The sequence below is a fragment of the Martes martes genome (genome assembly GCF_963455335.1).
Source record: "Martes martes genome assembly, chromosome: 12".
NCBI classification, from domain to species: Eukaryota; Metazoa; Chordata; class Mammalia; order Carnivora; family Mustelidae; genus Martes; species Martes martes.
The window spans coordinates 90,579,762-90,594,326 of NC_137900.1; the positions used below are offsets into that span (position 1 = coordinate 90,579,762).

Here is a 14,565-nt window from a genome sequence, read left to right on the forward strand (position 1 = left end):
TTTTTCTGTGTTATATATTTATGGCCTGAAGAGAACGGTCTCCAGGGCCTTGTTTAGATTAGCGTGCCTTAACTCCCTGCTGACAAATGGCGTTTATGTTTCTCTGCGACACATGAGACTTCGGTTTTTGGCATGTCAGCCTACTCTGGCCCTGAGCCGCCCGAACAAGGGTGGGAGGCCTTTCAGAGTGGAGGGATGGCTCAGTCCTTGTTTTTGGGGGGAGACCTATTTGGGCGGGAGCTGGGTTCTGAAGGTCAGGGGCAATTCAGACAGCAGGGCAGCTGGGCAGGTCAGTGGGAGACAGCTAGCCCAGGTGTGGGGCTGGGCTCCCCTGTCCTCTCTCTTGAGGCAGGGAAAGTGGGGGCGAGTCCACTGGCTCCCGGCCACGGTGTCCAGTCTTCTGTTTGTGGGAGCCTGACTTGGCAGTGTGTGTCTGACTTGATGGGACCTCCAGTGGCCAGGATTGGCTGCCGCTGGGTAGGGGCCTGGAGCCTTCTCCTTCCTGGACACAGAGCTGTGTCGCTCCAGATGTTTCCAGACATTCAGAAAGCCTGAGAAATTGGCCGCAGCAGCCAGGGCTGTGGTCCTCCTCCTCAAACCCCCCCAAGGAGAGGGAACAGTGCCTTTGCCCACGCCGGGGGCTCCAGCTGAGAGAATGACTCCTCAGGACAGAAGTTGCGGAAGTTCCCAGACTGTGCGTGTCTAGTTCGTCCCTTTACCTTTTCACAGTCTGTCCAGTGTGGCCGGAGGGACGCGTTCTGCGTTCTCTCTTGCCTTCATTTCCCGCTTACTGTGCACCTGCTGCCGGCTAACTCGGGTCCAGGCGCTGGGCACGGAGACAGAGTCTGTCCAGGTTAGGTCTCAGTGTTTTTGAGTTTGGACTTTTTTCCAGTTGGGGCGGTGGCCCTGTGGGGTTCTAGGGTAATTAAAGCAAGGCGAAGGTCCCCTCCCCCTGGTGGGGGTAATTTGGAGCTTTTGCCATCTTTCAATGGACAGGGGAGGTGGGCACCTTCGCCCCTTGAGGTGTGCATTTCTGGTCAAGGCTTAGATAGCTCCATGACCCCCTCTGGTCCAGGCACAGCCTCCCCTCAGCTCAGAACCAGCTCGACACCGTCACCAGCCCCAGCAGAGTGGGCCGGAATTGCTGGGCATACCCCCTCAGTTCTGCAGCCTTCCCTGGTCCTGGAAAGTCCATTCTGGGAGCCCGGACCCTTCTCCTGTCCAGCACCAGCCCGTACAAATGTGCCAAATCACCCAGATTCTGTTCATCAACCAGGGGAAAGGTGAACCACCTTCTAAGACAGTAAGTGTGGGGGGTGGGGAAGGAGGGGACGTCCAACCAGGTGGTTTCAATTAACAGATCAGGCGGCACAGGCCCCGGAGATGACTTCATCCTGGACTCTTCTGGGAAGAGGCAGCGTGGTGAAGGGTTAGGGCCCCACGCCAGCTGCAGACCCCGGCCCTACCACGTGCCTACAGGGTGACCTTGAACATAGTACTTAACCTCTCTGGGCCTCCATTTCCTCCTTTGCACAGTGGGGTAAGAGAGCACCTGCCTGTGAGATGGGGGTGCCCGGCAGGCACTGGGAAGCCCGTGGTAAGAGCTGGTGACGGCTGTGACTCTAGCCCCCTGCTTTGGTGCCCAGAACGCATGCCCGGCACCCGCGAAGCTCCCTCAAGAGTAAGGGCTCTCAGAACAGGTGCTCGGGACCTGAGTGCCCGGCGGTGAGCTGCTGGCCGGGGCTGGTGCTGTCTCCCCATCCCTGCCCGCCGAGCTTCCTGCCCCAGGCCCCGCAGTCGGGCCCCAGCTTTCTGCTCTGTGGCTCGGAGGCCCTCCGGGCCCCCTGGCCTCTCCTCTGCTTCCTCGGCCGCCCTGGCTGTCAAGTGTCCGGGGAGGAGCCCCAGGGATGATTTATCTGCCATGAACGGCCGAGCGGCAGCCATCTGGCCAGGGCGGCAGCGCCAGATTCTTCCATTCCTTCCCTATCGGTGACAGAGAGATGAGCCCCACTGCAACGCTGGCTCGCGGGCCCCCAGTCCCGCTAACATCTGGAAGCCATTGTCTCCTCCAAATAAACACTGAGCCTGCTTGATGAAGGCTGTCGGCTCAGAAGGCTCCCTGCATTCTGCTTGGAGCCCTGGGGGACATCGTGGGGTCCAGACAGCCTTGTCTATAGGCCTGAGCCTACAGGGGGTCTGGCTTTGCTCTGGGCAAGATGGTTGGCACCCCCAGCTCCCCGGCGGCCACATACTTTCAGAGCAGACCCCGTGGGCACGCTGCCTCCTGCTGGGGTCACTGGCGTCGTGCTCTGTCTGCGCCTTCTCTGCGGTTCAGTAGCCTGAACTCCCGGGCATCGTCCCTCTCTTGGAACATCTTAGGACAAGCTTGTAATGACAGTTGTGGCACAACCAGTGGGTGTGATCTCTCTGGGACGTTGTCAGCTGGTGCCGCCGCCTCCCGGCAGCTCTGCTCAGTTATGATTTCCTCCCGACCCCTGACAAGGCCCGACCCCAGGGTGGTGGGGGGAAGAGGACAGTGATCACGGGGCTGTGGCTTAGCTGTGGGGGCACCTCGCCAGCTTCTGTCCACCTCTCCAGCTGGGAGCCTCGGCTGCTGCTTCCTCCAGCCGGCCCCCACGTGCGCGAGTGTTGTCAAGAGAAACGTTACTTCCAGAGTGAGGCGAAACAGAAGGAGGGTATACGATCATACAAACTAGTGGGTTTTTAGAACGCAGTATTCTTATCCTGGGATAACCAAAGTCTAGGCACCCGCTTTCCAGCTCAGTCTGAACAAAACGTATTCACTTTTTCAATCTCAGGCAGATCTTCCCATTCCCTTCGTGTCCTGTGCTCTTGCGTGGAAGATTGCACGGTAGGACTATGATTCAGAGGAAGGGTGGCCAATATGCGGCACGCGAGACTTCGCTCTCTCAACCCATATCCGTGGCAGACATCACTCATCAATCACAGAGCGGTTTCCTCTCTGCAGCCCAATGCGGCTTTGGGTTTAGTCCAACAGCATCGTTTCCAGTTGATTGGAATTGGCAACTGGACCCCACTCTGGTTGCTTTCGGGTATTTATGAAAGTCATGGCATACTTGCTCTTTTTAAGGGACTTTTATGTAAAAAAGTTACTATGAAAGATGTTAAAGAAAAGTGAGAAGAACCCATGTCCCAACTAGATTCAGCACTTAACCTTTGGGCCCCACCTGCTTCATCTCTCCTGTTCTATCTTCTCCGTAAATAATTCAGTGTCGGTTTCAAAAAAAAAATATGATCTTGGATGTAACCCTCAATATCCTCTGATTAAATGAAGAGGGCTGGTATCATCCAATGCCAAGTTCAAATTCAAATTTCCCTAATTGTCTTCAGAATGTCTTTGGTAACAGTTTTTGCCAAATCAGGATTTAATCAGGGGCCGTGCATTTCATTTGTTCATTGTGTCTGTTAAGTCTGCTTACATCTGGAGCCTTCTACCAGCCCCTCCCCCCCTTTTTTTTTTACTGCCACTAACTTGTTGGAGAGGCCTTGATTGTACAATGTCCCAGGTTCCAGATTCATCTGATTGTTTCCTTGTGGTGTCATTAATTTGTTCCTTTCCCCTGTATTTCCCCTAACCTGGCAGTTAGTTCTCAGGGACTGATTAGCGGAGGCCAGTGTTTGGGGCAGGAATAGTTCACAGTTGGTGCTATGTGTCTCTTTTCAGTTGCATCACATCAGGAGGTAAATCATGTCTGAGTGTCCTGCTTGTTCCTGGTAGGTTTCGTTCCTGGGCGAAGGAGGTGACAGTCAACTGTATTATAGGGCCACGTTTTTCCCTTTATGCGCAAGTGGTCTGTGGGTTAATGCTGGGGTTCCCCGTGGACATGTGGTCCCCCCATCCACTCTCACCCAGTGGTCCATGGCGTACGCTTGCCTGAAATGGTGACTTCATTAAGGGTTGCAGGATGGTGGTGTCCTAATTGCGTCATTGCTTGCACATTTATTCGTGGGCCTCCTTCCACGAAGAAGAGCTTTTGAGGTCTTGGTGTTTTAGAAGCACAAAAAAAAACCAATTGAAAAGGCAGGGATCATACTTAGTTCTTTGTCTCTAATAAAGAAATTGCCTTCATTGGTGGCAAGTGAGGTTTCATTGCTTTGAATTTTGCTTTTCTTTTTTGAGTAATGTTGTGGGCACGCAGAGTCTACAATCGGGTATGTTTCCGTTAATTACAGTCATTATGTTTTGGGGGCTCAAGTTCCGCTAGATTTAGCTAATGGGAGCTCTCTTGGGCTGGTTCCTGTTGGTGTGTCCCCTTAGTCCCTGAGAACCTCCTGGCTTAATGGAACGACGTGTTGTCTCAGGCTTACCTTGTAAATCACCTGCCCCAGCCCTGGAATCAGCCATTTCTCCAAACAGTCCCTGTGGGGAATGGTATTTAGAAATCCCCGGGTTATAAATGCACTTGGAATGAATTTGTGTATAAATAAAACACTTGCAACTCTCTCTTACACTTGGCTGTAAGAGAAAATCTTGGTTCAGCAAGACTTACCATCTTTACGTCTTTGCTTTATCCTGCAAGATGCATAAACAGTCTCCTGAGCTGGGCACTGATGGTCGTGGCAACTCAAGGCTCCTAAATAAGAATGTCTTTGCAGCTCTTTCTGTCCCCAGGGTACCTCCCACCGGGAAAGCTCAGTTGAACCCTGGGTTCTCCATGCTCCGGGAGTTCTTTTCTCTCTGTGGTTATGGTGCACCTTTGCTGTACAGTGAGGTTCAAGTTTCATTTTGTTTAGTTTGAGAAGCATCCTGGGAAACTTGAAATTTACTTGGCCTGGAAGGAGGCTCCCCTCCTCATCCTCATTCCTGGTTTTCTAACGGGAAACTGGGAGGCGTGGCGATCGCAAGGTGGGCTTGGGGGTGGAACAGAGTGAGGGGTCTGTGATCTGATGCCCCTGTTCAGGAGCTGTGTGCCCTGCCGTATCACACACAGTGAACAGAAGCTTCCCGAACACCCTCTCCATGCCAGCCACTGAGCGTGGGGCATAGCAGAGGGTCCTGCCCTCATTGGGCTTCCAGGCCAAGAGGGGAGACAGGCATGAACCTAAGCAGGAGGGAGCGGGTCATTTCTGCAAGGGAACAGCATGTGTGGTGGGCACTGCCTCGGGAGGCATGGGGGTCCAACCCATGCGAGCACGGGGAGAGTCAGGGCAAACTGACCTGTTGGACAACTGCCTAAAACGCAGGACAGAACATGTGGTCTTGAAGGCCATGGTGAGGATTTGGAGAAACTCCGTAGTTTTGTGCTCAGTGAGAGATCTGAGACTAGCCCCAGTGTTGCTGACATGGGGTCTGTGTACTCCTGGGGGGCAGTCTTTGAGGGATTTTGAGGATCCCCCCCCAAATCATACTTTAAATGAGCACCCAGGTGGTCTGCTAGTCTGGTGGGGGAGTCCTTACCTCTTATCTGCTTCTCATTGGGACCTGCCCAAAACACTTAAGATTTTAGAATGAATCTGCAATTTTAGGGTTTAAGGATTGAAGATTTCTCAATGCCGTGACACAGATCAGGAGGAGACTCTATCTTTGCAGCGGATCCCCTCGGTCCCGAGGAGGGTGGCCTGAGGCCCCTTGGGGTGATGGTGAATTACATGGTTCTGGGGGAGAGCCTGGATCACAAGGGTTCATCTGTGTGTAGGAGGCATCAGGAAGGCTTTCCGGAGGAAGTAATGGGTGCCACTGAGATTGGCCCTTCCTTCCAAGCAGCCTCAATCCAGGTTGCACAGCTCCCAGCCCATAGGCCAGGAAGGTAATGAAGTGTGAATTGGCCTGGTGTAGGGCAGTGGGAGTGGGGTGACCTTGGGTGACCCGGAAAGCCTATATGCTGCCTCAAACCCAGGTGGGGGACTGGATTCTGCCAGGAACCTATTAGAGACCTGTCTCCAGTGGGTCAGTTCTAAGTAAGACCACAGACACCTGCTGGCATCCGCTTCTTATGCCTGCCTCCCAGGTGCTGAAGTGGGTAGAGTCCGCGGTCCAGGCTACCAAGGTGCACCTGCTGTCCACGGACCACAAGGAGGAGGGCGAGCACACGTGGAAGATTCCCTTTGACCCCAGCCTGAAGGAGGTCACCATCTCCCTGAGCGGTCCGGGGCCCCAGATTGAAGTCCGCGACCCCCTGGGTATGTGCACCCTAGCACTGGCCTCTTCTTTGACCCTGACACTGAGCTAGGAGTCCGGGATGGGACAAAGAGAGAGACCCGGGGTGGCAGGGGGTTTGGACCCAAGGCTCTGGGAACAAGGAGGGTGGGGGAAGCCGCGTGGAGGGCAGAGAGGGTGCCTGTGGTGGGTGAGGAAGCAGGGAGACTGTTAGCGGCCAGGTGAGGGGAAGGAAGATAGCCACAGGCCCTGGGACGCGAGGCTCACGTGTGATCTTCCCCCCGGTTCTCTCAGCGAATCCCTACGGTGGCCCAGCAGGTCAGTCAGGGCAAGAATTAGTGGCATGCCACTGAGATGAGAAGCTGTGGCTCTGGAAGGCTCAGTGACTCGTTCAGGTCACCCAGGATCAGTGTGATTTGGACCCGGCCACCCGGCCTCACGGTGCTCCGAGGATGTGATGGTTCCCAGGTCTAGAGGTGTCCAGCCCCGACGTGGGGGTGGACGAGGGTGGAGTGCACAATGAGATGAAGGACCGAACACCACCAAAGGTCTCTTGTCGGTTTCTCTGGGAAGCCTGAGGCTGGCGTTTGGAGGGCCCTGGGCTCCTGGGGACAGGATGGGGCTTCTGTCACCACCAGGAAAGGATCAGGGACTGAGAACTCCTTGGGGGTTCCACAGGGAGGATCCTACAGAAGGATGAGGGCCTCAATGTGCTTCTCAACATCCCTGACTCCGCCAAGGTTGTGGCCTTTAAGCCTGAGCATCCTGGGCTGTGGTCCATCAAGGTAAGGGGCTCTTATTCCCAGGGGGAGGGAGGCTGGTTTCACCAAGCTGGGACCCTGTCTCCCTTCTGCCTGTCCTGGGGAGCCTGGGGCCCTGGGAAGCTGAGAGCTGAAGCACGGGTAGTGACGTGGACATATCAATAGAAGCAGAGGGTCAAGAACAGAGGAGAAGTATTCTGCTTTGCAACAGTGAGAGGAAGTAGCGTGATTTGGGGTTAGTTAGGGAACTTATAAGAAAGAGTTGGAGAAACAATTTGAGTGTGCAGAGGTGGGTGACTAAGCCAGCTTGAGTTTCAGAAACCTATCCTATGAAGAATGAAAAAAAGAAACAAGGGTGACCTTGGGGGAAGGATGTCTTAGAGGAACATGCCTGGCAGGGGGCTGGGGGCCTGCTCTCATCTGTAAGGTGCTGGAGGCCAGGGACTGGGGGTAGGCTGGGGCTCCTGGCACAGGGTCCTGGCATGGGACAGGCTGCTGCCTTGGAAGGATGTCAGCTCCTGCTGGTTGAGCAAACCTTTATGGAGCACCTCCCGGATGCCAGGCCCTGGGCTAGGTGTAGATGCTACAGGCGAAGGGGCAACATTGACCCTGCCCTTCAAACTCTGAGCATTTTTGAGCTAAGAGCTCTAATGCCGGTGGAGAAGGCGAGGCAGAGATTAGACATGCAGGGGACAGATGGGGCTGTGAGTGTTGAGGGGGGCAGCTGGAAACGCGGGGCAGCTTCAAGAGTCCTGCTCAGGATAGTGCCACAGCTAGGGCCTCTTCTGCATTTAGGGAGCATTGTGCTGGGCCCCCAGGGAGCAGAGAAGTTGTCTTTTGTGTCTGCAAAGTGGGGAGAATTCCAGCAGTCGGCACCAGTCAGGGTGGATGCCTTCTGCCCTGGAACTGGAGTCAGGTGCCCTGGTGATGGGGTCTGGGTCTTACTAGGTCTACAGTAGTGGTCGCCATTCAGTGAGGATCACAGGTGTCAGCAACATCGACTTCCGGGCCGGCTTCTCCACCCAGCCCTCTCTGGACCTCAACCACACCATCGAGTGGCCCCTGCAAGGTACAGTGCTCCTGACCTTGGGGGCGATGCTTTCTGGGAAGTGGGGGAGCCTTGGGAGGCAGGCCATGAGTGTGCGGCTAGAGTGGGCCCTGTGCAGGCTGGTGGGGTTTGGGAGCCTAGGAGGATGTTGGAGTTGGAGGCTCAAGGTCCATGTTCTGGTTAGAAGGCGCCCACTGGGATCTGGGGTTGCCTGTGTGCCCCAGCATGGTTCCATCTGGAGAAGGCTGTGCTCCAGAGCAGGCAGGGAGTTTTGGCTCTGGTTGCCAGAACCCTATGCCAGAAACCACCATCTGGTGGCCAGATCAGGGGTCCCAGTTCATAGTTTGGGAATTGTGGTCCCTCACCATGGAGACCTTCAGAGGATTTTGCTGGGACCAGGTCAGAAGGGAGATAGGGAGGGTCCCAGACCAGGTCAGGCTAACTCCAGGTCACTGACTGGGGACCACGGCGGTAGCTGCCAGAGCCTTAGAGCTGTAGAGTGTGCAGTTCCTCTAATCCTTGTCATCCTTGCAGCCCTGGCTGGTTCTGTGCCAGGACCAGCAGTAAGACCTTCAAAGTGAAAGGGGGCCGCTTGCTTATTTAGTGCTTGTTTTTCCCAGTAGCAGGAAGGGGGAGAGGCAGGGAAACTTCTAGAGTCAGGAGAGAAAAGAAATCCTAAATGCAGTGCTTGAAAACTGAAGGGTCCCTCGGGCCGTTCCCCAGTGGGAGAGGGAGAAGGGGGGGCCACAGGTGACCTTCTTGGGTTTCTGCTTTTGAGAAAGATGTGGGTCCAAGATAATTAAAAAAAAAGAGGGGGGGTGCAAAACAGCAGGACAATTGCAAACGATAAGCAGCAGTTGGCACTTGGCCTCAGTGCAGGGGCATCAGGAAGTGGGGGTTCCCACCCCTGGGAGCATGCCCTTGGCTGATTGTTGCTGCATGGGGTTTGGGCCCAGCACAGACACACGTCCTTTTTCAAAGGATTCTGGACTTCCAGATTTAAATGCCCTTTCCAGATTGTTCCATGTTTCTTCAAAGATTTTAAGGCATTTGATGGGATCATACCAACCACACCCTCTGTTTCCTGGTTTATGATCTCTAAGGAAAAAAACTAATAACTGTGAAAAGGGAAAGACCCGAGCGACATTCCCAAAACAACTGAGGGAATTATGAAGTCCAACTCCAATTCTGTGTCTTCTGGAATAATGTGAAAAGTCCATTTCTAATAAGTCAGAAAGAAAAATAAAAGGAAACCTAAACAGAGGGGAAAGGACGGGCAGGAGCTGGAGTTCCCAGACTCACAGGTGTCTCCCACCTAGGCTGGTCCCAGAGCCTGCCTGATGACAGCCAGCCCCAGAGTTACTGGGGGAGGGGAGGGTGGAGAGAAATGCCGTCTCCCAATTCTACTCCATGAGAGCCCGGGTCTGCAGACAGGAGGTGATGCAGCCGTGGGCAGCCGTGGCTGGGATGGACGGGGCGTTTCAGGACCACGGACAGTAGCAGCCCCCTCTGTTTATCCACCCCCAGCATTAGTTGGCACAAGGAACAGAAGGTGAGCAGGCGGTAGGACGGCCAAGTAGGCTGGGTCCCTGACTGTGGACCGAGGGCCCCTGCTTGGGGAGGATCTTGGAGCCAGTAAAGATACCAGGATCTTCTTCCTCACCCTTCCCTCCGCAGGGGTGCCCATCTCCTTGGTGATCAACTCCACGGGCCTGCAGGCACCCGGCCACCTGGACTCGGTGGAGCTCTCGCGCAGCTCAGGGCAGCCCCTCCTGACTCTGCCCACGCGGCCCCTCTCCAACGGATCCACGTATCAGCTGTGGGGCGGACCGCCCTTCCAGGCCCCCCAGGAGCGCTTCTACCTCAAGGTGAAGGGCAAAGACCACGAGGGGAATCCCCTGCTCCGTGTGTCTGGAGTTTCCTACAGTGGGGTGGCCCCAGGTGAGTGATGGGCTTTTACCGCTCCCAGCTCCCTGGCTCCCTTGGAGACCCATTTCTTCCCAGAAGCTTTCCCCGATGAGAAGAGATGAGGAAATGTTCATTAAACTTCTACGAGCAGCACAGTCTGCCATGCGACGTGCTCGGTACTGAGCGGCTTCAGATGCGGCAATCAGGTCAAGGAGTTAGTACAAGGCCATCCTCTGCTGACCCACTCAGACATCCACCCACCCACTCGTGGGTCCAAACCTCCCTCCATCCGTCCATCTGTTCACCCATCTACCCACTTACTCGTCCATGCATCCGACCACCCCCTGCCCATGCATGCGTGCCTCCATCCAGATACTCATCTAGCATTCACTTTGTGTCCGTCGTGGTGCTAGGCTCTGCAGGCACAGCGGAGGGCAGGGCGGTGAGTGTGGGTGCGCTCTTGCGTAATCATAATCATGGTAATACCAGTCACAGTCTTGAGTGCCTCTCATGGGACAATCCCGAGCCAAGCACCTGCTCACTGAGTCTTATAATACTTCTGAGTTGTGTCCCTATTTTACAGATGAAGCAGCCGAGGCTACCCATCTCACAGGGTTGCCCCGAGGGTTCCATAAGCTAATGCACAAAGCAAGACATCTCTTGGGTACCCTGAGGCTGTGCCCATGATGTGGGCATCGTGGCCCAGGGGCCCCCACATGTGACAGCTGCTGTTAGTCTCATGTCATTGTGGGCACAGGTCATTTTATGGTCCTATCTTTGGTCATGTGTGGCTTCTTGCTTGATTCCTTATGTCCCTGAGATCTCCCATCCTGGTCAGAAGCTTCCAGAACACAGGGCTGAGTCTTTGGCTCTCCAGCTCTGCCTCTGGTCCTGGCTTGGGGTATCTGAGTTCACTGCCCAACAGCTTCCCCATTGAGTTTTGTCCCCTGGTCACTCCCCCCTTTCCCATGGCAGTGGCCTGGGGGGAGCTCACAGAGATGGAGGTCATTGACACCCAACATCTTCTTCACTGGGGATCTCTGGACGAGGAGCAAAATCCTCTGTCTACTTCAAGTAGGGGTGCAGGGAGGGCATGAAGGTGCCCATGGTGAGGTGCACGACTTTGTGAGGCCAAGTGGGACACAGTGGGGGGGGCCTGGGACCCCCTTCTCTCAGCCTCCTGGCCTCCCCTCCCCTGCTGTGGTCCCTGGGCCCCTCCTCCCTTGGCTTTTAGAAGCCCAAGGAGGAATTTTCAGGAAGGAGTTTCAGCAGGGGCAAAGCAACTTCTGTTTCTCTCTCCCCTGGTCTTTCAGAGGAACCAAGGGTTTGGAATTTAGCTCTGGCTTTAGGTCTTCATCTCCGCTCTAGATGAAAGTGTGTTGTGTGTGTGTATGTGTGTGTGTGCGTGCACATGTGTGCGCAGGGCAGGGAGAGGGGAAGTGACTTGGAGTTTTACTTCTTTCCCCGCCTTCCAGGTCTGGGAGGCTGGGAGTTTGGCCTTGAGCAGGAGGCTCTGGGTTTAGAGACATGGGCGGGTGGTGCTTCCTGGGCTCATGGAGCTCATGGAAGACAGAGCCTGAGCTGGCCTTGCAGAGGCCCCAGTGTGTGTGGGTGAGCGGTGACTTGCTCTGCACACAGCTGAGGACGTGGCTGGATGGTCCGACATCCCTCTCCCCTGGGATGTGGCAGGGAGCCTGCAGCATGATGTCACCCGCCGCCCGTCCACCCCCAGCTCTGGGCTCGGAGGACGTCTGGTGCATTGTCTCACCCACGGAGCATCTCTGGTGGGGATGCGGAGGGGGAGGGCAGGACGAGAGTTGAGCCTACGCCCGCGATCCCCCAGTGAGGCCCTGACAGCAGTCGCTGACCCTGCGGGGGTGTTCTCAGACCTTCCCACTGAAGCGATTCCACTAGCCAAGGGGGGAGAACATGTCACCCCAAGACAAGGGATAGGCGGAGGAGAGTGTCTCCCGGGGGCCCCACGGGGCTCATCAGAAACTGAGATTTCATTGAAGTCTTATTTTATCTCAAAAATGTGTGTGAACTTTGCGTTCACAGCCATGTTCCAGCTTTGCTTATTTTTAAATAAACGAAAAGGATTTCTTCCAACATCCTTGGGTGAGACTGACCCTCCAGGCAGATGAGAGGTCTGGAAGTGTGGAGAGCCCAGTCTGGGGAGCATTTCGTCAGATCTCGGGGCTGGTCCGACGTCTGCGTCCTGGACAGCGGAGAAGGCAGGGGCACAGGCCGGTCCGTCTTGGCTGGTCCTCCCACAAACCGCAGACACCACAGGAGCTCCTCCCGCGGGGCCTGGCCATGCCCTGTGCACACGCCCTGCCTCTCACCAACTCCCCGGACAGCATGGGGACGTCGGTACCAGGATTAAGCCCATTTTATAGAGGTGGAAGCTGAGCTAGCAGGGGCAAAGCAACCAGCTCTTGGTGACCTCCAGGCAGCAGGGCCAGGGATGGAATCCTGGCTCATCCCGGTGGTCTCAGCATCGCTGATGAGGCCGGGCTGTGGGGGGGTGGCAGGGAGGGACCCTGACTGCTAGGCCTTGCCTGCAGGTGCCCCCATGGTCAGCATGCCCCCGAGGATCCATGGCTACCTGCACCAGCCCCTGCTGGTCTCCTGCTCTGTGCACAGCACCCTGCCCTTCCGGCTGCAGCTGCGGCGGGACGGAACCAGACTGGGCGAGGAGAGGCACTTTCAGTGAGTGGGTGCTGGTCGCTGGTGTCCCCAGACCCGGGGGTCTGAGGGGGTGGGTGGCAGGAGAAGGACCTTGGTCTCAGTCATAGCGTCCTCCTGGGCCGCTCGCAGCATGGCCCCAAATGGGGGAAGGTGGTCCCCAAAGCTCCCACCATTGCTGGGTCATCACCCTGTGAAGGAGCTGTGGGCCTCTTCAGCTTCTGGAACACTCATCCCGTGCAGGGCCTGGCTCCATGGGGGCAGGGCAGGAAGGACCCTTGGAGATCCTCCCCATCATGGACAAGAAAGTCTAATGCTCAGAGAGGGAAAGGGACCTGCTCAAAGTCACACAGCATGTTGTAAAATTTGCATGCTCTTGGTAGTCTGACTCTTCCTACCAAGTCTCCAAGAGGATTTGCCCCTCTGGGCAGGGTTTAGGGACCGGATGACGCTGGGGGTCCCTGGCTGGGGTCAGCAGGATTGTGTGTGCCCAGCTGTTTTGTGGTTGCAGGGTGTCGGGAAACAGCAGCTGGGAGATCCCACGGGCCTCCAAGACCGAGGAAGGGACGTATGAGTGCACGGCCATCAGCAGGGCTGGGACCGGACGAGCAAAGGCCCAGATTGTTGTCACAGGTCTGTCCTTCCCGCCCATCCTTGTGTCCCCTCCCCACCCCCTTCCTGATTTTTCCCTCTAGGGTTTCCCCCAGGGTGTCTCCATCTGTGGGGGAGGATGCCAGCTAGCTGCCAGGAACTGTCCATCCCCCAGAGTCTGCTGCCAATGTGGCCACCTGCCTCCTGGAGCCCCGTTTGGGCTGTCACCCAGGAGTGGCCTGCTGATCGCAGACGGAGGGAGGCTGAGCAGCCAGGCCAGGGTCATGCCCTCCTCCCCTCGGCCCTTCCAGGGGCCACCGTCCATCTGGAAATCCCCTCCCTTAATGTCTCCAGGGTTCTGCCAGGATGGCACCATCCAGCTCAGGAAGGTTGGAGATGCCACAGGCCATCTGGAAATGAAATCGGCTCTGCTTTATAAATCGGGAATCTAGGGGCACCTGGGTGGCTCAGTGTGTTAAGCCTCTGCCTTCGACTCAGGTCATGATCCCAGGGTCCTGGGATGGAGCCCCGCGTCGGGCTCTCTGCTCCGCAGGGAGCCTGCTTCCTCCTTCTCTTTCTGCCTGCCTCTCTGCCTACTTGTGATCTCTGTCTGTCAAATAAATAAATAAAATCTTTAAAAAAAATAAATAAACCGGGAATCTGAACTGTCGTGAGGGAAGTAAAGGAGCCCAAGGAACGTGGAAAGATTAGCCAGTCTGCAGCCTCTCATCTCACATAGACTCGCCATGCTCCTCGCAGGAAGACGGGGGAAGTACAGACAGGCAAAAAAGATCTGGATAAGCTCTGGTCTTATTCTAGAAACACCCTCCGTAGCATTTTTAAAAAAGATTTATTTATTTATTTTAGAGAAAAGGAGAGAGAGAGAGCACATACATGTGGCGTGGGGAGGGAGGGGCAGAGGGGGAGAGAGAATCCCAAGCAGACTCCCCCATGAGCTCAGAGCCTGAAGCAGGGCTCGATCTCACACCCCTGAGATCACGACCTGAGCTGAAATCAAGAGTCGGACACTTAAGGGACTGAGCCACTCAGCGCCCGCCATAGCATTTGAATTTACTTCCTTTAAGACCTTTATCTATGTGTGCATTTTAAGAAAACTAGAATAGTAACTGTACATATGTATTACACACACATGGGACAACCTGATTTTTTTTTTTAATCATCTAATGATACAATGTGTCTGCAAACATGCTTCTATGGAATGAATTAACAGTTTTACTTTTACATTTTTAATTATTTTTAAAAAATTTAAAGATTTATGTATTTGAGAAGTGGGGAGGGGCAGAGGGAGGCGGAGAGAGAGAATCCCAAGTAGACTACCTGCGTGGGATTGATCTCATGATCCTGGGATCATGACCTGAGCAGAAATCAGGTTGGCTGCTTAACCAACTGAGCCACCCAGGCGCCCCACG

At 55.3% G+C, this 14,565-nt stretch overlaps 1 protein-coding gene across 1 annotated transcript in view; it reads left to right on the plus strand.

Moving 5' to 3' along the window:
• Window positions 1–14,565, plus strand: part of HMCN2 (hemicentin 2) — a gene marked incomplete at its 5' end in the record, with an annotated part of 147,020 nt that overhangs the window by 21,918 nt on the left and 110,537 nt on the right. The window contains 6 exons of the mRNA XM_080820166.1: window positions 5,991–6,162; window positions 6,818–6,924; window positions 7,849–7,969; window positions 9,626–9,889; window positions 12,424–12,568; window positions 13,056–13,177. Coding sequence (XP_080676292.1) covers window positions 5,991–6,162; window positions 6,818–6,924; window positions 7,849–7,969; window positions 9,626–9,889; window positions 12,424–12,568; window positions 13,056–13,177 — 931 coding nt within the window. The remainder of the gene's footprint in view (window positions 1–5,990; window positions 6,163–6,817; window positions 6,925–7,848; window positions 7,970–9,625; window positions 9,890–12,423; window positions 12,569–13,055; window positions 13,178–14,565) is intronic.